Source organism: Bufo gargarizans, chromosome 2 (genome assembly GCF_014858855.1).
Source record: "Bufo gargarizans isolate SCDJY-AF-19 chromosome 2, ASM1485885v1, whole genome shotgun sequence".
NCBI lineage: Eukaryota > Metazoa > Chordata > Amphibia > Anura > Bufonidae > Bufo > Bufo gargarizans.
In genome coordinates this window covers 622,561,904-622,586,377 of record NC_058081.1, presented here as the reverse complement: position 1 = coordinate 622,586,377, position 24,474 = coordinate 622,561,904, and the positions used below count along the sequence as shown (strand labels likewise).

The 24,474-nt window shown below is 40.8% G+C and overlaps 1 protein-coding gene across 1 annotated transcript in view; it reads left to right on the top strand.

Moving 5' to 3' along the window:
• MMEL1 (membrane metalloendopeptidase like 1) overlaps positions 1-24,474 on the top strand; it is a 202,866-nt gene that overhangs the window by 76,244 nt on the left and 102,148 nt on the right. Inside the window, exons 3-6 of the mRNA XM_044278346.1 lie at positions 14,093-14,128; positions 14,361-14,522; positions 14,899-14,979; positions 22,676-22,771. Coding sequence (XP_044134281.1) covers positions 14,093-14,128; positions 14,361-14,522; positions 14,899-14,979; positions 22,676-22,771 — 375 coding nt within the window. The remainder of the gene's footprint in view (positions 1-14,092; positions 14,129-14,360; positions 14,523-14,898; positions 14,980-22,675; positions 22,772-24,474) is intronic.

Genomic DNA, 24,474 nt, shown 5'->3' with positions numbered 1-24,474 from the left:
CATACATCACAGCACCCACACACCTCCCCCAAAACAGCTGAGCATATATATACATGTACAATGGGTGGAATTGCTCTACAAAGTGACCGCTGCCAGAAGTTTGTCCTTGAACTGGACTACCAAGTGCTATGCCCTGTTAGCTTTTGGCTTGGAGATCTCTATGGCTTGACGTAACTTGGAAAGGAAGGAATAGGAGGACTGTAACAAACATGTCTAAAGATAAATAAAAAGTCACTTTAAATTCTCATCATGCCTTGTATTTCTTTTTTGTGCTTATGAAAGAATCCTGTGTATATCTCACACGACCCATTGTGTAACTGGAAGATACAATTTGATTATGTGCATAGAGAAAATGTGTTTGTGCCTGTGGTTTTGGCTGAATGGTATCACAAGAGTGATTAAGTTGTCAAGATTATTTTATCTGACGCAACCGGTCAAGGTTATTGAAGTCTCATAAGTACTCTTTGGCCAGTGCTATTTTGATAATGTTGTACAGGGAGTGCAGAATTATTAGGCAAGTTGTATTTTTGAGGATTAATTTTATTATTGAACAACAACCATGTTCTCAATGAACCCAAAAAACTCATTAATATCAAAGCTGAATATTTTTGGAAGTAGTTTTTAGTTTGTTTTTAGCTATTTTAGGGGGATATCTGTGTGTGCAGGTGACTATTACTGTACATAATTATTAGGCAACTTAACAAAAAACAAATATATACCCATTTAAATTATTTATTTTTACCAGTGAAACCAATATAACATCTCAACATTCACAAATATACATTTCTGACATTCAAAAACAAAACAAAAACAAATCAGTGACCAATATAGCCACCTTTCTTTGCAAGGACACTCAAAAGCCTGCCATCCATTGATTCTGTCAGTGTTTTGATCTGTTCACCATCAACATTGCGTGCAGCAGCAACCACAGCCTCCCAGACACTGTTCAGAGAGGTGTACTGTTTTCCCTCCTTGTAAATCTCACATTTGATGATGGACCACAGGTTCTCAATGGGGTTCAGATCAGGTGAACAAGGAGGCCATATCATTAGATTTTTTTCTTATATACCCTTTCTTGCCAGCCACGTTGTGGAGTACTTGGACGCGTGTGATTGAGCATTGTCCTGCATGAAAATCATGTTTTTCTTACCTTGCAGACTTCTTCCTGTACCACTGCTTGAAGAAGGTGTCTTCCAGAAACTGGCAGTAGGACTGGGAGTTGAGCTTGACTCCATCCTCAACCCAAAAAGGCCCCACAAGCTCATCTTTGATGATACCAGCCCAAACCAGTACTCCACCTCCACCTTGCTGGCGTCTGAGTCGGACTAGAGCTCTCTGCCCTTTACCAATCCAGCCATCTGGCCCATCAAGACTCACTCTCATTTCATCAGTCCATAAAACCTTAGAAAAATCAGTCTTGAGATATTTCTTGGCCCAGTCTTGACGTTTCAGCTTGTGTGTCTTGTTCAGTGGTGGTCGTCTTTCAGCCTTTCTTACCTTGGCCATGTCTCTGAGTATTGCACACCTTGTGCTTTTGGGCACTCCAGTGATGTTGCAGCTCTGAAATATGGCCAAACTGGTGGCAAGTGGCATCTTGGCAGCTGCACGCTTGACTTTTCTCAGTTCATGGGCAGTTATTTTGCGCCTTGGTTTTTCCACACGCTTCTTGCGACCCTGTTGACTATTTTGAATGAAACGCTTGATTGTTCGATGATTACGCTTCAGAAGCTTTGCAATTTTAAGAGTGCTGCATCCCTCTGCAAGATATCTCACTATTTTTGACTTTTCTAAACCTGTCAAGTCCTTCTTTTGACCCATTTTGCCAAAGGAAAGGAAGTTGCCTAATAATTATGCACACCTGATATAGGGTGTTGATGTCATTAGACCACACCCCTTCTCATTACAGAGATGCACATCACCTAATATGCTTAATTGGTAGTAGGCTTTCAAGCCTATACAGCTTGGAGTAAGACAACATGCATAAAGAGGATGATGTGGTCAAAATACTCATTTGCCTAATAATTCTGCATGTAGTGTATATTGAGGAAAGTATAATACAGTGTATCCAGCTTAGTATGACCTGTTACCTGTATTATTTTGGGGGTTCTTTACATCAAGCATCACCATTATAATTAGTCCATCAGACCAAATTTTGTTTGATAATAAATATATACTCGAGTAGAACAGAGGGAAAGGGACCCATAGCAACAATCAGTCCTCATTATAGAACTGGATATGGTCACCAAGACAAAAGGGCATGGGGTTTGTTCCCCAGTCTATGCCTCTAAGACTCTACACAGAAAGGCAGGTACTTGCCACCAAATAGAGAACGTGATAGGACCAATTAGGGCTGGATCTTCATCCTCTAAGGGAACTTTTTTACTCTTTTGGGTGCCATTTTATCATTTAGCCAGAGGTTTGTACATTCCCCAATCCAAAAAATATAAATGTAAATAAAAACAGGAACTCTTCCATAAATCAATGTCTGTTAATGCAGTTTGCCATGCAATCCACAAATGCAAGTTATGGCTTATGCTAATCATGTCTCTATGTGATTCTCAATAAAATTATGCTATTTTGTGATTATTTTAGTCTGATATGTGTTTTTGTACTTTATTGACCCATTATCTCTGGTTGGTTTTCATAAAGCTGTATCAGGCAAAGAAGAAACCTTATGCCAATACAATCCAGAAATGCCGCCACTGTATTTTTAGGGCCAAGGCCCATTTAAAATGGACTGAGGCAAAATGGAAAACTGTTCTGTGTTTAGAAAAATCAAAATTGCGGATCCGCAAAAAACAAGATGGATGACATCCGTATGCGATCCATTTTTTTTTTGCTGATCCATTGTAACAATGCCTAAAACGGACAAGAATAGGACATGTTTTTTTTTGCGGGTCTACGGAACGGACATACTTATGAGGACAGCACATGGTGTGCTGTCCGCATTTTTTGAGGACCCATTGGAATGAATGGGTCCGCATCCAATCCGCAAAACAAAAAAAACGGAACAGAAACAAAACAACGTTCGTGTGCATGTAGCCTTTAGTTGTTGTTGCTTTCATCTCCTGGAGCATATGGAGGTGACAGGGATCTAGGACTTGGAGCAGGAGTCTGAAGGAGAGGAGCACATGGAGACTTTTACCTACCTCCTCCGTTTCTTCAGCAAAACTACATGGAACACTCTAGAACAGGCATGCTCAACCTGCGTCTCTACGGCTGTTGTAAAACTACAACTCCCACAATGCCCTGCTATGGGCTGATAGCTAAAAGCTGTTCAGGCATGCTGGGAGCATGCCTGCTCTAGAACTAGGTTGTAAAGCCAGCCCACACCCAAAGCTCCAGAGAGGGCTGAACTAAGATAGTTAACTCTAGCCATGTCTGTCTCATGCTGAAACATACTGAGTATACAGGACACTACATTGACATGACATATTCAAACATTACATAACATTGCATTACAAACCAAACAAACTGGAATTCCTCTCCCAAAACTCCAACAATTGGTCTCCTCACTTCCTAGATATTTATAGACTGCTGAAGAGGGGATTCTATACAATAGTAGACATGACTCTGCCCCCAACTTTTTTGAAATGCGTTGCTGCCATCAAGATATCCACTTCAACCCCGCTAGCTGAAACCCCCTTAATGACCAGGCCACTTTTTACACTTCGGCACTACACTACTTTCACCGTTTATCGCTCGGTCATGCAACTTACCACCCAAATGAATTTTACCTCCTTTTCTTCTCACTAATAGAGCTTTCATTTGGTGGTATTTCATTGCTGCTGACATTTTTACTTTTTTTGTTATTAATCAAAATGTAACGATTTTTTTGCAAAAAAATGACATTTTTCACTTTCAGCTGTAAAATTTTGCAAAAAAAACGACATCCATATATAAATTTTTCGCTAAATTTATTGTTCTACATGTCTTTGATAAAAAAAAATGTTTGGGCAAAAAAAAAAATTGGTTTGGGTAAAAGTTATAGCGTTTACAAACTATGGTACAAAAATGTGAATTTCCGCTTTTTGAAGCAGCTCTGACTTTCTGAGCACCTATCATGTTTCCTGAGGTTCTACAATGCCCAAACAGTAGAAAAACCCCACAAATGACCCCATTTCGGAAAGTAGACTCCCTAAGGTATTCACTGATGGGCATAGTGAGTTCATAGAACTTTTTTATTTTTTGTCACAAGTTAGCGGAAAATGATGATTTTTTTATTTATTTATTTTTTTCTTACAAAGTCTCATATTCCACTAACTTGTGACAAAAAATAAAAAAATTCTAGGAACTCGCCATACCCCTCACGGAATACCTTGGGGTGTCTTCTTTCCAAAATGGGGTCACTTGTGGTATAGTTATACTGCCCTGGCAATTTAGGGGCCCATATGTGTGAGAAGTACCTTGCAATCAAAATCTGTAAAAAATGGCCAGTGAAATCCGAAAGGTGCACTTTGGAATGTGGGTCCCTTTGCCCACCTAGGCTGCAAAAAAGTGTCACACATCTGGTATTGCCGTGTTTTGGGGTGTCATTTTACATATAACCATGCTGGGTGAGAGAAATATCTTGGCAAAAGACAACTTTTCCAATTTTTTTATACAAAGTTGGCATTTGACCAAGATATTTCTCTCACCCAGCATGGGTATATGTAAAATGACACCCCAAAACACATTCCCCAACTTCTCCTGAGTACGGCGATACCACATGTGTGACACTTTTTTGCAGCCAAGGTGGGCAAAGGGGCACATATTCCAAAGTGCACCTTTCGGATTTCGCAGGCCATTTTTTACACATTTTGATTGCAAAGTACTTCTCACACATTTGGGCCCCTAAATTGCCAGGGCAGTATAACTACCCCACAAGTGACCCCATTTTGGAAAGAAGACACCCCAAGGTATTCCGTGAGGGGCAAGGCGAGAAAAAAAAAATAATAAATCAATTTCCGCTAACTTATGCCAAAAAAATAAATTTCTATGAACTTGCCAGGCCCCTCATTGAATACCTTGGGGTGTCTTATTTCCAAAGTGGGGTCACATGTGGGGTATTTATACTGCCCTGGCTTTTTAGGGGCCCTAAAGCGTGAGAAGAAGTCTGGGATCCAAATGTCTAAAAATGCCCTCCTAAAAGGAATTTGGGCACCTTTGCGCATCTAGGCTGCAAAAAAGTGTCACACATGTGGTATCGCCGTACTCAGGAGAAGTTGGGGAATGTGTTTTGGGGTGTCATTTTACATATACCCATGCTGGGTGAGATAAATATCTTGGTCAAATGCCAACTTTGTATAAAAAAAATTGGAAAAGTTGTCTTTTGCCAAGATATTTCTCTCACCCAGCATGGTTATATGTAAAATGACAGCCCAAAACACATTGCCCAACTTCTCCTGAGTACGGCGATACCAGATGTGTGACACTTTTTTGCAGCCTAGGTGGGCAAAGGGACCCACATTCCAAAGTGCACCTTTCGGGTTTCACCGGTCATTTTTTGCAGATTTAGATTTCAAACTACTTCTCACACATATGGGCCCCTAAATTGCCAGGGCAGTATAACTACGCCACAAGTGACCCCATTTTGGAAAGAAGACACCCCAAGGTATTCCGTGAGGGGCATGGCGAGTTCCTAGAATTTTTATTTTTTTGTCACAAGTTAGCGGAAAATGATTATTTTTTTTTTATTATTTTTTTTCCTTACAAAGTCTCATATTCCACTAACTTGCGACAAAAAAAAAAAAATTCTAGGAACTCGCCATGCCCCTCACGGAATACCTTGGGGTGTCTTCTTTCCAAAATGGGGTCACTTGTGGCGTAGTTATACTGCCCTGGCAATTTAGGAGCCCAAGTAGTTTGCAATCAAAATCTGTAAAAAATGACCGGTGAAACCCGAAAGGTGCACTTTGAAATGTGGGTCCCTTTGCCCACCTAGGCTGCAAAAAAGTGTCACACATCTGGTATCGCCGTACTCAGGAGAAGTTGGGGAATGTGTTTTGGGGTGTCATTTTACATATAACCATGCTGGGTGAGAGAAATATCTTGGCAAAAGACAACTTTTCAATTTTTTTTATACAAAGTTGGCATTTGACCAAGATATTTATCTCACCCAGCATGGGTATATGTAAAATGACACCTCAAAACACATTCCCCAACTTCTTCTGAGTACGGCGATACCACATGTGTTACACTTTTCTGCAGCCTAGATGCGCAAAGGTGCCCAAATTCCTTTTAGGAGGGCATTTTTAGACATTTGGATCCCAGACTTCTTCTCACGCTTTAGGGCCCCTAAAAAGCCAGGGCAGTATAAATACCCCACATGTGACCCCACTTTGGAAATAAGACACCCCAAGGTATTCAATGAGGGGCCTGGCAAGTTCATAGAAATTTATTTTTTTGGCATAAGTTAGCGGAAATTGATTTATTTATTTATTTTTCTCACAAAGTCTCACTTTCCGCTAACTTAGGACAAAAATTTAAATCTTTCATGGACTCAATATGCCCCTCAGCGAATACCTTGGGGTGTCTTCTTTCCAAAATGGGGTCAGTTGTGGGGTGTTTGTACTGCCCTGGCATTTGAGGGTCTCCGCAATCATTACATGTATGACCAGCATTAGGAGTTTCTGCTATTCTCCTTATATTAAGCATACAGGTAATGAGATTTTTTTTTCTGTTCAGCCTCTGGGCTGAAAGAAAAAAATGAACGGCACAGATTTCTTCATTCGCATCGATCAATGTGGATGAAAAAATCTCTGCCAAAAAAAAAAAAAGGAGGGGAAAGGCGTCTGCCAGGACATAGGAGCTCCGCCCAACATCCATACCCACTTAGCTCGTATGCCCTGGCAAACCAGATTTCTCCATTCACATCAATCGATGTGGATGAATAAATCATTGCCGGGATTTTTTTATATACAAAGTGTTTGCCAAAGCATAGGAACGCCGCCTCCTCCTCAGCTCGTATGCCTTGGCAAAAGTATCTTTTACTGCAGAGTAGAAATCTCGTCTTGCAGCGCCGCATACACCGACTTGCGTGTAATCTGACAGCAGCGCAATGCTTCTGTCAGAATGCACATCAGTGCTGCAGCTAGTCGATCGGTTGATCCACCTGGAAGGTAAAAAAAAAAAAAAAAACAGGCCGCAACGCAATAATTTTATTAACTTTGGAACAGAACATATAAACTTTAACTTTTTGAACTAAACATTAACCTTTTTGCTTACTGGTGTTTTGTTTTTTTTTGTTTTTTTTTACCTTTATAGAACAAACCTCTCCTTCCCCATGGGTCAATGTGCAAAGCGCAAATCGCCCAAAAATGTGGCGAAGTGCGTTATGCAGAGCCACTGCTTTCTACAGGTTCGTATTCTGACCCGCTAGATTCATCAGTGGGGGTTCCCATTCCTCATCCGACTGGGTCAGAAGCCTGTAGGCCTCTTCAGAAGAATACCCCCTGTTTGACATTTGGGCAACTAAATTTAGGGGTATTCCCTGAGACTACCCAAGAAAAAAAGCAAGCCTGTCTTACAAAGGGGAGGCTAGCGAAGTACCGGAGGCCGCTGCGGTTGATAAAAAATATCAAAACAGATTTTTTTATCGCCGCTGCGCGTGTAAAGTGAATGTGCAGTGATCAAAAAAAATATATTTTTTGTCACTGCGGTGGGGCGGGTGTGGGCGAACGCACGTGTGGGCGACCGATCAGGCCTAATCGGGCAAACACTGCGTTTTGGGTGGAGGCGAACTAAAGTGACACTAATACTATTATAGATCTGACCGTGATCAGTTTTGATCACTTCAAGATACTATAAAAGTACAAATGCTGATTAGCGATACGCTAATCAGCGAATCAGTGACTGCGGTGCGGTGGGCTGGGCGCTAACTGATCCCTAAACTACCAAACCAAGGGGCCTAAACTATCCTAAAACCTAACGGTCATTACCAGTGAAAAAAAAAGTGACAGTTTGCACTGATCACTTTTTTCCTTTCACTAGTGATTGACAGGGGCGATCAAAGGGGTGATCAAAGGGTTAATTGGGGTGCAGGGGGTGATCTGGGGCTAAAGTGTGGTGTTGGTGCTACTCACTGTGAAGCCTGCTCCTTTGCTGGATCCAACCGACGAAAAGGACCAGCAGAGGAGCAGGGCAGCCATATAACAGATCATATTTACTAATATGATCTGTTATCTGGCACTTGATTGTTTTTTTTAAAAATCATCAGCTTGCCAGCCGCGATCATTGGCTGGCAAGCTGATGACGCGACCCCCCTTGACGAAATGCCGGCCCGAACTGCGCATGCGCGGGCCGGCAAAGCGCGTCATCTCGCGTCTCGCAAGATGACTCGTATATGCATGACTCTGCGCAGCGCTGCCGCCTCCGGACCGCACATCTGCGTTAGGCGGTCCAGAGACGGATATAAATGAGTTAATGGTAAAATTTCTTACTTTCAACATTTTATACAGTACAGACCAAAAGTTTGGACACACCTTCTCATTCAAAGAGTTTTCTTTATTTTCATGACTATGAAAATTGTAGATTCACACCGAAGGCATCAAAACTATGAATTAACACATGTGGAATTATATACATAACAAAAAGGTGTGAAACAACTGAAAATATGTCATATTCTAGGTTCTTCAAAGTAGCCACCTTTTGCTTTGATTACTGCTTTGCACACTCTTGGCATTCTCTTGATGAGCTTCAAGAGGTAGTCACCTGAAATGGTTTTCACTTCACAGGTGTGCCCTGTCAGGTTTAATAAGTGGGATTTCTTGCCTTATAAATGGGGTTGGGAACCATCAGTTGCGTTGTGGAGAAGTCAGGTGGATACACAGCTAATAGTCCTACTGAATAGACTGTTAGAATGTGTATTATGGCAAGTAAAAAGCAGCTAAGTAAAGAAAAACGAGTGGCCATCATTACTTTAAGAAATGAAGGTCAGTCAGTCCGAAAAATTGGGAAAACTTTGAAAGTGTCCCCAAGTGCAGTCACAAAAACCATCAAGCGCTACAAAGAAACTGGCTCACATGCAGACCGCCCCAGGAAAGGAAGACCAAGAGTCACCTCTGCTGCGGAGGATAAGTTCATCCGAGTCACCAGCCTTAGAAATCGCAGGTTAACAGCAGCTCAGATTAGAGACCAGGTCAATGCCACACAGAGTTCTAGCAGCAGACTTATTTCTAGAACAACTGTTAAGAGGAGACTGTGTGAATCAGGCCTTCATGGTAGAATATCTGCTAGGAAACCACTGCTAAGGACAGGCAACAAGCAGAAGAGACTTGTTTGGGCTAAAGAACACAAGGAATGGACATTAGACCAGTGGAAATCTGCGCTTTGGTCTGATGAGTCAAAATTGTAGATCTTTGGTTCCAACCACCGTGTCTTTGTGCGACGCAGAAAAGGTGAACGGATGGACTCTACATGCCTGGTTCCCACCGTGAAGCATGGAGGAGGAGGTGTGATGGTGTGGGGGTGCTTTGCTGGGTACACTGTTGGGGATTTATTCTAAATTAAAGGCTTACTGAACCAGCATGGCTACCACAGCATCTTGCAGCGGCATGCTATTCCATCCGGTTTGCGTTTAGTTGGACCATCATTTATTTTTCAACAGGACAATGACCCCAAACACACCTCCAGGCTGAGTAAGGGCTATTTGACCATGAAGGAGAGTGATGGGGTGCTGTGCCAGATGACCTGGCCTCCACAGTCACTGGACCTGAACCCAATCGAGATGGTTTGTGGTGAGCTGGACCGCAGAGTGAAGGCAAAAGGGCCAACAAGTGCTAAGCATCTCTGGGAACTCCTTCAAGACTGTTGGAAGACCATTTCAGGTGACTACCTCTTGAAGCTTATCAAGAGAATGCCAAGAGTTTGCAAAGCAGTAATCAAAGCAAAAGGTGGCTACTTTGAAAAACCTAGAATATGACATATTTTCAGACTTTTTTGTTATGTATATAATTCCACATGTGTTAATCCATAGTTTTGATTCCTTCAGTGTGAATCTACATCTTTCATAGTCATGAAAATAAAGAAAACTCTTTGAATGAGAAGGTGTGTCCAAACTTTTGGTCTGTACTGTATGTGTTCTGTGATCTATAGTCAATAAAATATGGGTCTATGAGATTTGCAAATCATTGCATTCTGTTTTCATATACATTTATTTACAATTTACACAGTGTTCCAACTTTTTGGGAATTGGTAGGGGCTAATGGGGCTCTCTGCTACCTGGAATGGGTCTGATGGGGTTCTAAGTTGTATACTTTCACAGTCTTCTGTAATAATCTATGATGTCTCTGGAATTTAGTCTGACCTAGAGTATTTATATCTTGAAAGAAAGTTATACATTTCCATGCTTCACCATTTTGAAAGGAACTGCAAGACTATAACGATAAGGGTACATTTACACAACCTTAATTCTGGGTCCGCATCCGTTCCGCAATTTTGAGGAACGGGTGCGGACCTATTCATTTCAATGGGGCTGCAAAAGATGTGGACAGCATACCATTTGCTGTCCGCATCCGTTGTTCTGTTCCGTGGCCCCGCAAAAAATATAAAGAATGTCCTATTCTTGTCCGCAATCGCTGACAAGAATAGGCATTTTCTATATAGCGCCGGACATGTGCGGTCCACAAAATGCGGAACGCACACAGTCGGTATCTGTGTTTTGAGGATCCGCAATTTGCAGAACGTAAACACTTATGGTCATGTGAATATACCGTAGGAAGTATATCTCTTCTGGAAGTCCTAGGAAGCTTTTTGTTCATGTTGTTTTCATAAATTTTATGAGTTTTAGCCTTTTGAGAATGTGTGTCTATGACAACACTTCTCAGTCCTGTGCAAAATCGTTACTGTTAACATAGGGAAACTGGTTCTCAAATGTAAGTCTCCCAATAATAGTACTGAATGAGCTTCCTGAAGCAAAACATTGTCCGAGGAAGGTGCTTTTTCCACAGAAAGCTTCATAACTTGCCACAGATATTTACAAAAACATACTAAGGGTATGTTCAAATGTTGTGGATACACAGGCTTGAACTGACCCTCAGTGGAACAGATGAGTTGCCTGGAGGGTCGCTGAGCAAGGTGGGTCTCTAGTTCCCTACCCCCTGTAAATGTGGCACATAGCACAGTAGACTGCATATACATAAGCAACAAACAGCATCTCAACTATATTGAGTTCATATAAGAATGTAGGTACTACCCAGTTTATTACTATACAAGCATCAGGTGGCTAAGGTGACTTGATACAGAGGGGACCAGTCAGTATCCTTTTTCATTAGGGACTTGCCTTTTTGAATTCACTGCAGGGACCGCCATAATCAAACATTTTGGTGTCTTGCTGCTGCCTGCTGCTGTGTGAGTAGATAATGTTTGCATGTAGCTTTACAGCGGGCCTACAGAAGGAATTATACTGGTGGGCCCTAGGCACCCCTGTCTGATACTGTGGTTGTGCAAGTTCACCTTTGGTGCAGAATCTATCCTGCAATGCTCATGATGGGGTCACACACATCTTTTTGTGGCAGTTTTTGAGCCAAAGACAGAAGTGGGTTGGAAGGCATTGAAAAATAAAAATAAAGTACTTCTGGCTTTGGCTGAATTAGCTGCCACATAAAATGTGGAATTTAGCATGGATTCCATGCCAAAAACTTATGGAATCCAGGGGTGGGCTTATGAAAAACTTATGGAATCTAGGGGTGGGCATACAAGCGGCCACATTGTATCTTCTGTGACCATGCCAAGAAAGGACGGTCATGTGCCAGCAAGTGTCCACTATGGTTTAACTCCATTCAATTGGGCTAAACCAGGGCAGGTCTGCCATATTAAAATTTAAAACCTTTGGCAGGAACCAGAAGGTTTGTTATCACCGAATAAGCTGCAGAATTTGGCAAAGGCAAAAGCCGTCATGTGATCTAGCCCTTAGGGTAAAATCTGTAGCAAAAGAGCAGCAAAATCTGCGATTTGTTGCAGATTTTTCTTGTGGCCACACCCTAAAGGGGCTTTACTATATGTCTGCTTTTGCAGTATTTTCTCGTTATAGCATTCATTTAATCTTCTCAGTACTGGATTACTTCTCAGTACATGGACCATGAGTCACATGTTTGTTATTTTTGGTGTGATAATATTTCTATTAATTCTAGCATTCAGAAAATGTGTATGACATTATATTACAGTTAGGTCCATATATATTTGGACACTGACAGAAATTTCGTTTCTATTACTTGTTTACTAAAGCATATTCAAGTTATAGTTATATAATGGACATGGACATAAAGTCCAGACTTTTAGCTTTTATTTGAGGGTATCCACATTAAAATTGGATGAAGGGTTTAGGAGTTTTAGCTCCTTTACATGTGGCACCCTGTTTTTAAAGGGACCAAAAGTAATTGGACCATTTACTCAAGGGCTGTTTCATGGGCAGATGTGGCCAATTCCTTCATTATTTCATTCTCAATTAAGCACATAAAAGGCCTGGAGTTGATTTGAGGTCTGTTGCTTGCATTTTGAAGATTTTGCTGAGAAGTAAACATGCGGTCAAAGGAGCTTTTCAGCCAGGTGAAACAAGCCATCCTTCATCTGCAAAAACACAAAATACCCATCCAAGAAATTGCTACACTATTAGGAGTGGCAAAATCTACATTTTGGTACATCCTGAGAAAGAAAGCACTGGTGACCTCAACAATGCAAAAAGACCTGGACGCCCACAGAAGACAACAGTGGTGGATGATTGCAGAATAATTACCATGGTGAAGAGAAACCCCTTCACAACAGCCAACCAAGTGAACAATACTCTCTAGGATATAGGCGTATCAATATCCAAATCTACCATAAAGAGAAGACTGCATGAAAGTAAATACAGAGGGTTCACTGCACGGTGCAAGCCTCTTATAAGCCTCAAGAATAAGAAGGCTAGATTGGACTTTGCTAAAAAAAAACATCTTAAAAAAACAGCACACTTCTGAAAGAACATTCTTTGGACAGATGAAACCAAGATCAACCTCTACAAGAATGGTGAAACGAAAAAAGTATGGCTTAGGCATGGTACAGCTCATGATCCAAATCATACTCCATCATCTGTAAAACTTGGCGGAGGCAGTGTGATGGCTTGGGTGTGCATGGCTGCCAGTGGCTCCGGGTCCCTAGTATTTATTGATGAGGTGACACAGGACAGAAGCAATCGGTTGAATTCTGGGGTTTTCAGAGACATACTGTGTGTGCCAAATCCAGCCAAATACAGCCAAATTGATTGGTCAGCGTTTCATAATACAGATGGACAATGACCCAAAACCTAAAGCCAAAGCAACCCAGGAGTTTATTAAAGCAAATAAGTGGAATATTCTTGAATGGCCAAGTTAGTCACCTGATGTGAACCCAATAGACCATGGATTTTGCTTGTTAAAGACTAAACTTTAGACAGAAACGGCCACAAACAGCAACTGAAAACCACTGCAGTAAAGGCCTTGGGCGAGTATTAAAAAGGAAGAAACACAGCGTCTGGTGATGTCCATGAGTTCAAGACTTCAGGCAGTCATTGCCAACAAAGGGTTCTCAACCCAGTATTAGAAATGAACACTTTATTTACAATTATTAAAATTTCTCCAATTACTTTTGAGCCCCTGAAATGAAGGGATTGAGTTTAAAAAATGCTTTAGTTCCCCACATTTTTATGCAATAATTTGTTCAACCCACTGAATTAAAGCTGAAAATCTGAACCTCAACTGCATTTGAAATGTTTTGTTCAAAATCCATTGTGGTAATGTACAGCGCAAAAATTTGAAGAATGTTGTCTCTGTCCAAATATATATGGACCTAACTGTAGATGATGAAATAACAATACATTTACAATATCAGTCAGGTATGATTTTTTTATATACTTTATATCAAAAGAGGCTACTTGAAATGAGTATCTGGTGTTGTAGCATTGGTCATGAACAGAAATGAGATGGTGTGTTACATCATCATTGTAGAGTAGGGGTAGAGTCATACAGTAGTAACAAATAAAAGAAGGAAATAAAAACAAGTCATCAAATGTTAAATTTAACAGTAACATACGTTTGTTATTTTAACTGGTCTACTCTTACAAGGTTTTGAATTTATTATTTTTTTCCCCCCCTTAATTCAGAGACGGTGTGCACTACAACGGGATGTGTTACTGCAGGTACGTTCTAAATTTTCCTAATTAATCCCTTCATAACATAATTAAAAATTCACCATTTACGTATTAGGTTATTTTGTAATACAAAGTATCTCATTAAGTTGAGGTGTACTATGGATCTCTCTTGTTTTCTACATAACATGATCACCTGAGAGTGGAAAACTCCATCTCCATTAAGCCTCATGATGCATTGTACATTTGTCTCGGTGGAATATGCAATTTTTGTTCTTTTTAGCTGCAAGAATTATCCAGAACATGGACCCTTCAATAGAACCTTGCACTGATTTCTACCAATATGCCTGTGGTGGTTGGCTAAATAAGCACGTAATACCAGAGACCAGCTCCCGCTATAGCATCTTTGATATTCTTCGGGACGAAATGGAGATTATATTGAAGGGTAAGAAAATCAAGTTATCGATGTGAGGAAGGATGCATGGATTTACAAGTTGGCAAAATGACATGTAGTCCTTTACACCAAAGTGCTGTAAATCAGAGATGGTTTCTCCTGGGGGAGGATACCCCTGTAATATGGTAGCATATTGAGCCATCATATGGGAACATATGGAATGACTATGGCTCTGTACTATGAAACTATGGTGACTATGTATATCCATACAGGTACTGTACTCAGCTCTGCCATGTTCACAAGACCCTTATATGCCGCACATTAAGGAAGGACCTACATTTTCAGGTCTATGGTACTAGGACCAGGTATGCTACAACTGTATTTCAATAATCACCACTGATAACTTGTACTTTTGTATGTTGTAAAGGTTTACTGGAAAATTCTGACCAAGATGACCGCGATGCCTTTAAAAAAGCCAAAATTTTGTATAAATCCTGCATGAATGAAAGTAAGTAACCCACATTTATAAAGATTAGAGTATTGGTATCTTACAAAAGGCCCCATCCACACAACCATATTTTTTGTCCAATTTATTTATAGGGGGCCGCAAAAGATGCGGCAGCAAACTATGTGTTGTCCACATATGTAGCTCCATTTTGCAGCTCTGCCAAAAAATTTATAAATAGAATATGTATTGTAGACCAGAAATGAAATTTCTACAGTAGTGCTGGATGTGTGGAACAGGAAAGTGGGGGCACACATGGCCGATATCTGTGTTTTGCAGACCACATAAAGGAATCAGTCATGTGCCTTAGGCCTCATGCACACAACCATTCCGTTTTTTGCGGTACAAAAACCGCGGATCCGCAAAAAACAGACATTGTAGACATGCCTATTCTTGTCCGCAAAACGGGCTCATGCCTACGAGCGTAAACGCTCAGTGCCCCTGCTGCAGTCCGCAATGCACGGGCACGACCGTTGGGCAGCTGCATGCGGATCACGGACCCATTTACTTGAATGGGGTCCACGATCCGCATCCGACGGTCCGCACCGCAATAAAGTTGTGCATGCACTGATTTTTGCAGGACGGAAGCATGGAACGGAATCCCATGGAAGCACTCCGTAGTGTCAAATTGGGTAACGTTAAAATTAGAGATGAGCGAATCGAAGCTGACAAAGTCAAATTCGTTTAGAATTTCAGGAAAAATTTGATTCGCAACGAATGCGAATTTCCTCGCGCTTCGTGGTAACGAATCACAATTTTCCTAAAATGGTGGTTACACGTGTGAGGACTGAGGACATGTGGCATGGAACTCTGGGAAGGCTGGATCACCCAGATTGACATGCCTTAATGTAGCCAATCAGCAGCCAGCCAGCCCTGTGATGTCACAGCCCTATAAATACGGCAGCCATTTTAGATTCTGACATTTTCAAGCGTTTAAAGTGCAGGGACAGACGTGTGAAGGCGCTAGGGACAGCACTTGAAAATACCTAATTGTGGGGAAAAAAAAGACAGAAAAAACGATTTTTAAGTGCAGGGAAAGGTTAGGGAGGAATCATTTGAAAGCATCTTAGTGCAGGGAGAGATGACAGAAGGCGCTAGGAACATTGATAGGAAAGTGATTTACAAGTGCAGAGAAAGATTATTTGGGGATCCAAATAGTCATTAGATAGCTCTGTCATTCCAGCTTTTTGTTATTGGGCTGCAAGTGCTATGTTGAAAAGCAGAGGTGGGCAAACTTTTTGACTCGTGGGCCACAATAGGTTCATATATTGGACCCGGGGGCCAGACCAAGATTAGATGGATGGGGCATTTGTGTGAATTAATATAAATTGCATTTAAATTTCGTAACATTAAAGGGAACCTGTCACCGGGATTTTGTGTATAGAGCTTAGGACATGGGTTGGTAGATGGCCGCTAGCACATCCGCAATACCCAGTCCCCATAGCTCTGTGTGCTTTTATTCTGTAAAAAACCCGATTTGATACATATGCAAATTAACCTGAGATGAGTCCTGTATGTGAGATGAGTCAGGGACAGGACTCATCTCAGGTTAATTTGCATATGTATCAAATCGTTTTTTTTACACAATAAAAGCACACAGAGCTATGGGGACTGGGTATTGCGGATGTGCTAGCGGCCATCTAACAACCCATGTCCTCGGCTCTATACACAAAATCTCGGTGACAGGTTCCCTTTAAAGCTTTAGTTTAATTCAAAGTAGAAAGACATAAAAAGAGTTATTGTACAAAACTTTTATGCAATGTATTTCTTTTATAACATAGTAGGTATAACTCACCTTTAATTTTAGTGGGAACAGTGTTGTTGGTCTCCCTTTTTTGCTAAAGCATCAAAGTCTGGAGTTATCTTTGTTGTTGCAATTCGCAGAATAGATACTGTGCCAGTATATAGGGCCCCCATAATGTCCCAGTATATAAGGCCCCCATAGTGCCCCCATAATATGCCAGTATATAGTGCCCCCATAGTGCTTCCCCTCTTCTCTATAGTGCCCCCCATATTGTGCCAATATATAGGGCCCCCATAGTGCTTCACCTCTTCTCCATAGTGCCCTCCCATATTGTGCCAGTATATAGGGCCCCCATAGTTCTTCCCCTCTTCTCCATAGTGGCCCCCATAGTGCTTTCCCCTCTTCTCCATAGTGCTTCCCCATATTTTGGCAGTATATAGGGACCCCATAGTGCTTCCTCTCTTCTCCATAGTGGCCCCCATAGTGCTTCCCCTCTTCTCCATAGTACCGATCCATATTGTGCCAGTATAAAGGGCCCCCACCCACCTTCTTGCCACAGTATACTATAAATATTAAAAACAATAAACACATATATTTACCTTATGCTGCTGTCAGTGATACGATGCAGGCCTCTTCCGGTCTGTGTCCCGCTCTGTATGGCTCAGGCAGCACAATTACGTCATCGTGCCGCCTGCACCGGCCTCTGATAGGCTACACAGACAGTAGGCCTGTAGTCTATTAGAGGAACGGGCAAGGAAGACGCCGCTCCCCTGCTCCTGAGGACGGCGATACAGATGAATATGGAGATGAGCGCTCCCACAATGGAAGCGCTAATCTTCACTCCTGCTGCCTCCGGACAGCTCTGTGGGCTGGATAAAAAGGTCCGCTGGGCCGTATACGGCCCGCGGGCCATGGTTTGCCCATCACTGCCTTTATTTCAGTAAAAAAAGATAAATATATACGTACTGCTTTGTTGCAGTTATTTCTGGTGAAAGCGTATAGGGGCGTATTTCAGTGCAACAAGAAATATATACAGTACAGACCAAAAGTTTGGACACACCTTCTCATTCAAAGAGTTTTCTTTATTTTCATGACTATGAAAATTGTAGATTCACACTGAAGGCATCAAAACTATAAATTAACACATGTGGAATTATATACATAACAAAAAAGTGTGAAACAACTGAAAATATGTCACTATTTAGGTTCTTCAAAGTAGCCACCTTTTGCTTTGATTACTGCTTTGCACACTCTTGGCATTCTCTTGATGAGCTTCAAGAGGTAGTCACCTAAAATGGCTTTCACTTCACAGGTGTGCCCTGTCAGGTTTAATAAGTGGGATTTCTTGCCTTATAAATGGGGTTGGGACCATCAGTTGCGTTGTGGAGAAGTCAGGTGGATACACAGCTGATAGTCCTACTGAATAGACTGTTAGAATTTGTATTATGGCAAGAAAAAAGCAGCTAAGTAAAGAAAAACGAGTGACCATCATTACTTTAAGTCAGTCCGAAAAATTGGGAAAACTTTGAAAGTGTCCCCTAGTGCAGTCACAAAAACCTTCAAGCGCTACAAAGAAACTGGCTCACATGCGGACCGCCCCAGGAAAGGAAGACCAAGAGTCACCTCTGCTGCGGAGGATAAGTTCATCCGAGTCACCAGCCTCAGAAATCGCAGGTTAACAGCAGCTCAGATTAGAGACCAGGTCAATGCCACACATAGTTCTAGCAGCAGACACATCGCTAGAACAACTGTTAAGAGGAGACTGTGTGAATCAGGCCTTCATGGTAGAATATCTGCTAGGAAACCACTGCTAAGGACAGGCAACAAGCAGAAGAGACTTGTTTGGGCTAAAGAACACAAGGAATGGACATTAGACCAGTGGAAATCTGTGCTTTGGTCTGATGAGTCCAAATTTGAGATCTTTGGTTCCAACCACCGTGTCTTTGTGCGACGCAGAAAAGGTGAACGGATGGACTCTACATGCCTGGTTCCCACCGTGAAGCATGGAGGAGGAGGTGTGATGGTGTGGGGGTGCTTTGCTGGTGACACTGTTGGGTATTTATTCAAAATTAAAGGCATACTGAACCAGCATGGCTACCACAGCATCTTGCAGCGGCATGCTATTCCATCCAGTTTGAGTTTAGTTGGACCATCATTTATTTTCCAACAGGACAATGACCCCAAACACACCTCCAGGCTGTGTAAGGGCTATTTGACCATGAAGGAGAGTGATGGGGTGCTGCGCCAGATGACCTGGCCTCCACAGTCACCGGACCTGAACCCAAGCGAGATGGTTTGGGGTGAGCTGGACCGCAGAGTGAAGGCAAAAGGGCCAACAAGTGCTAAGCATCTCTGGGAACTCCTTCAAGACTGTTGGAAGACCATTTCAGGTGACTACCTCTTGAAGCTCATCAAGAGAATGCCAAGAGTGTGCAAAGCAGTAATCAAAGCAAAAGGTGGCTACTTTGAAGAACCTAGAATATGACATATTTTCAGTTGTTTCACACTTTTTTGTTATGTATATAATTCCACATGTGTTAATTCATAGTTTTGATGCCTTCAGTGTGAATCTACAATTTTCATAGTCATGAAAATAAAGAAAACTCTTTGAATGAGAAGGTGTGTCCAAACTTTTGGTCTGTACTGTACATGGAAAAATAAAAATATACTTGGCGTTCACTATTCCAGTTATATGTGGTAAAGCCTTTAGTGGCGTATATCAGCAGAAAAAGAAAAAGATATTCAGCGTTCAGCGTGGCAGTTATATGCGGTAAAATACTGATAGGGACCTTAGATTGTAAGCCCCATTGGGGACAGTTGGATGCTTATGTCTGTAAAGCGCTGCGGAATGTAGTAGCGCTATATAAGTGCATTAAATAAATAACTAAAATCTTGTATTCAGCATTAAGCGCTGCACTTATATGCGGTAAAATCTTTTCTGAATTATTTCGGCGGACAAAAAATCTTCTATTCGGCATTAAGCGCTGCACTTATATGCATTAAAATCTTTTTTTAATTTTTTGGCTGGACAAAAAATCTTATATTCAGCATTAAGCCCTGCACTTATATGCGGTAAAATCTTTTCTGAATTATTTCGGTGGACAAAAAATCTTCTATTCTGCATTAAGTGCTGCACTTACAGTAAATGCGGTAAAATATTTTCTGAATTATTTCGGTGGACAAAAAATCTTCTATTCTGCATTACGCGCTGCACTTATATGCATTAAAATCTTTTTTAAATTATTTCGGTGGACAAAAAAAATCTTATATTCAGCATTAAGCGCTGCAATTAAATGCAGTAAAATCTTTTTTGAATTATTTCGGTGGACAAAAAATCTTCTATTCTGCATTAAGCGCTGCACTTATATGCATTAAAATCTTTTTAGAATTATTTCGTTGGAAATACTAATTTCGACCACCATTAACTTCCTCATCTCTTCATTAGCATCGGACACACTGACTTTACACCCCCCACAGATAGATATATATATATATATATATATATATATATATGTATATATATATGTGGTGCAAGCACCACCTAGGGGCAAATAAAGGTAAATTACACTGTAAGCCTGTTAAAGGGAATTACAGCATGATACAACAATACATTTGATATGACATTTAGCAAGAGTTTAAAGTGCCCACATATAGCACATAGTGGGACACTGCATCAAGATGAATCAGGCGTGGATAAGCCAGGATTTCCACACACCAATGCCTGATGCATTAGACTAGATAATCCAAGCTGCCACACCAACAATTTACTACTATTCTGATGCTGTTACCCGCCTGATGCCACACATCTGATGCCAAGTGCTCCTTCTTTCACCAACCATCTTCAGCAGGTACTGGCATTGCCACCCACCTCCACAGTATGTCACCTTGCCATTCTGTGGCCTCCTGATGCTGCCGCCACCTACAGACTCTGTCATTGTGCCGCTCTGTGGTCTCTTCATGCTGCTGCCACCTCCAGACTCTGTCATTGTGCCGCTCTGTTGTCTTCTCATGCTGCTGTCACCTCCAGACTCTGTCATTGTGCCATGCTGTGGCCTCCTGATGCTGCTGCCACCTCCAGACTGTCATTGGGCCACTCTGTGGTCTCCTCATGCTGCTGCCACCTCCAGACCCTGTCATAGATCCACTCTGTGGACTTCTTATGCTGTTCCCACCCTTCCCACTTCATGATTGGTCCACTATTTGGGCTTTCGGCTTGGCTGACATCATCATTTATTTGACACTTCTGATCTGTCAGAAGGAAGGGAAAATGAGATGCACAACAGATCCTGTCTGTGTAGCAGCTTTAAGGCCTGTATGGTCCCATCAGTATTGGCTTATTATTTGGTAGCCAAAAGCAGGAGTTGGTGAGAAAACACAGAAGACATGCAAATATCCCATTCACGTGTCATCTCTGTTTTAGATCCACTCCGGTTAATTTTGCCTTTAGCAATACTGATAAGCAAATGCTGACCGAGTGAAGGCGGATGCTCCACAGACAGGATCCGTTTTTTTTATGGGTAATTGTTCTGACGGATCAGAGAATGGGGAAAATGAATCAGTGACATAAACACAAACTTACTGCTGACACCCTCTCCACTCTGTCGGGGGGCTCTACTTGTATAAGTGTTCAATAGAACAGGTTCTGTAGACATCTATGTGAAATAAGCTGACGACGGTGTAAAAGGAGTGCGCTTCTTCTTGACACTAACATCGACCTGTAAGGCTAAGTTGATACATGAGTTATTTGGTCAGTTTTGGCCATGTAACTGCCCAAATAAGTGAAGTGTGCAGTGATTCTAAGAGTGACTCCTGTCATCTGCATGTCATATGGACTCACAGTATTATTTCACTACCAAAGCAGACTCCCTATGCATGTTACTGCAAGGCACAGTGTTCTACACTACTATAAAGGCTCTCAGCAGCCAAGAGCTTAATTTGACGAGAATTTATTCGGATCGAACCGAACTGGCGAATCAATTTTTTTTTTAATTTGCATATCTCTAGTTACAAAGGATCAGGCAGCATTCCATCCACTGTAGATGGTAACACAACACAGATGGCCCATAAGGGTTCACTATACAGTTGCAGTCATTACCAGTTTTAAATTATTAACATAGTTTCAGTGTAATTGCAAAAGGACTGCATTTTTTAAGTTAAGTTAAAATAAAAAACATATTCTGTATTATACTCCAGAGATACCCTCACTATTCTGCTGGTGGAGTCACAATGTACATACATTACATTATTTATCTTGTACTGGTCCTGTGCTACATCCTGTTTTATACTCCAGAGCTACAGCATACTCATATATGAGTTTAATTGTTGTGCAAGGTACAAAAACATATTTTTTTTTTTTTTACAAAAGCTCCGTGTCAAAGAACATACTGGAAAATTTAGATGGTCATTTTCTATCCTTATAAGGTGATCATAGAATTCCCTGGACTTTGGATGTAGTTATTGAGTTGATCCTTGCGGATCTATAGACATTGGTTTTGGTTAGGTCTTCAACAGTATATATTATTAGGGAAATTTATCAAACTTGTGTAAAGTAGAACTGGCTTAGTTGCCCATAGCAACCAATCAGATTCCTTTCCTTTCATTTTCCAAAAGAGCTCTGAAAATAAAAGGTGGAATACGATTGGTTGCTATGGGCAACTATAGTTTGATACATCTACCTCTATGTGTCTGGAGCCATATGGAAAGTAAAACATATTGAGTTTGCTGTGTGCATGTTCGACACCGATCTTTAGTCTACAACAAAACAAAGCATTTAAGGATAGCACGGTAGACCGTTCCCTCAGTTTATTTTGGGATTTGTCCACCAACACTGATAGACTGTTGTACTTTTGGCAATGCATTGATTTTCTTTATCTCTGATCTGAGGGATCTTACAACACATTGAGATGATGTCAAAGTATATTGTTTCCATGCTGATTGGTGTGTCCTTACATCTAGGTCTGATTGAGCAGAGAGACTCATTACCTCTTTTAGATCTTGTAACTCTGGTTGGAGAATGGCCAGTGGCTTATACAGATTGGAACCTCACCAAAGGTAACGCTTAACACATCGCTCCTTCCAAACAACAACAACCTCACACATATGCTATTTATCAAAAGTAAAAGAGGCTGAAGCCAAAGTAAAGGGTAGGTCTTCAGAGACCAAACCAATGTATCAGGAGGGCTTTGAACCTCATTAAATTAAAAACACAACTTGACTACCTTATTTTGCTGATGATTTACATTCTGTTTCATGCTATGAAAAACCCAATGTGAGCAGCACTGTTGGAGTAGTAATTTTATCTAATTAGGAAATTATTTGTTTAAAAAAAAAGTATATATTTTTTTTTACATTTAAACGTTTTTGTTGCCTGCGTATGAATAATTATAATAATCAATAATTATAATCAGAATAAGGAGTCCCCCACCCCACCCCCAAAAAAAAAAGCACACAAAGGCATGCATCCACCCCAGTCGTCAACTGGAGCAATTTTTTTTTATATAAGAGTAATATTAATATTATTATAATTTCATACAGCATATGTTCACCTCCATACCTACCTAACACATTCATATTCTCCATTATGATCTCATTTGTCATTAAATTGGACCCATCCCCTCTTCCTGATATCTCTGTCTTAATAACTACTTGCCTTCCCCATATAATAACAATTCTTACTACTCAATTTTGTGCCATACCTGTATCATTCCTGCTAGAAGTTTACAAATAAATTGCCAGCAGTCTGCAGTAAAGGTACTGCTGGGTGTTACCAATAGATGGTGTCTGACTCTGTCCAATCAGTGCTGCCAGTGTCAGACTGTGCAGGGACACACCCCCAACTGGTAAAACCCATCTGTACCTTTCCTGCAAGCTGCTGGCAATTCATTCATAAACTTCTAATAGAAATAAGAGAAGAATGGGACAATATAGACTCAGAAGAAAAGATGCTCCAGAATTGGTATCACTTGGGGAATGCAAGTAATTGCTACAACAGCCATGTCTTTAAATCATTGCAAGCTGAGAAAGAAAAAATCTTTTCATTCACATAGTCATATAAGGGCTTATTTTTGAATTATTTCATTTACCATATCTGTATTGGAAAACAGGGAAAAAATCTTTCTTGAAAAATAAATTCTGCCGTGATTGTTTTTGGGTTTTGTTTTTACGTTGTTCAATATGCACTGAAAATGTCATGATGGTCTTATTCTGCTGGTAAGTATGATTATGGCAATACCAAATTGATCGATCTAATTTGTAAAATGTTACAACTTAAAAAAAACTTTAAAAAGATTTCTTTGCATCATCATTTCTTTGCCTTGTTCTTATAGCCAAAACTTTTTTATATGTCTGTTTACAGAGCTGTATGGAGGCTTGCTTTTCCTAGGCAAGCTGTATTATTTATTGTATAATTTTGGGGTACATATCACCTTCAGATCCTTTTTTGTCCAATTATTTGGGGAAATGGGGGCCAAAAAACATCCAATTGGTAATTTTATTTTTTTACATTACGGCATTCACCACAGATTCTAAATATTTTGCCAATTAACTAATTATTATTTCTGTTGATTTATTTTTATATGTAACATTGTGAAATGATTTTAAATATTTTAGATATTTTCAAAAGCATTTTTTTATGTAATTTTTAGTCCTCTTAGGCCAATTGAACATACAACAGTCTGATCACTTGTACCATAGACTGCAATACAATACTATGGGATTTTTGCAGGCTTCCTATTCAGCTCTGCAATGGGAAACTT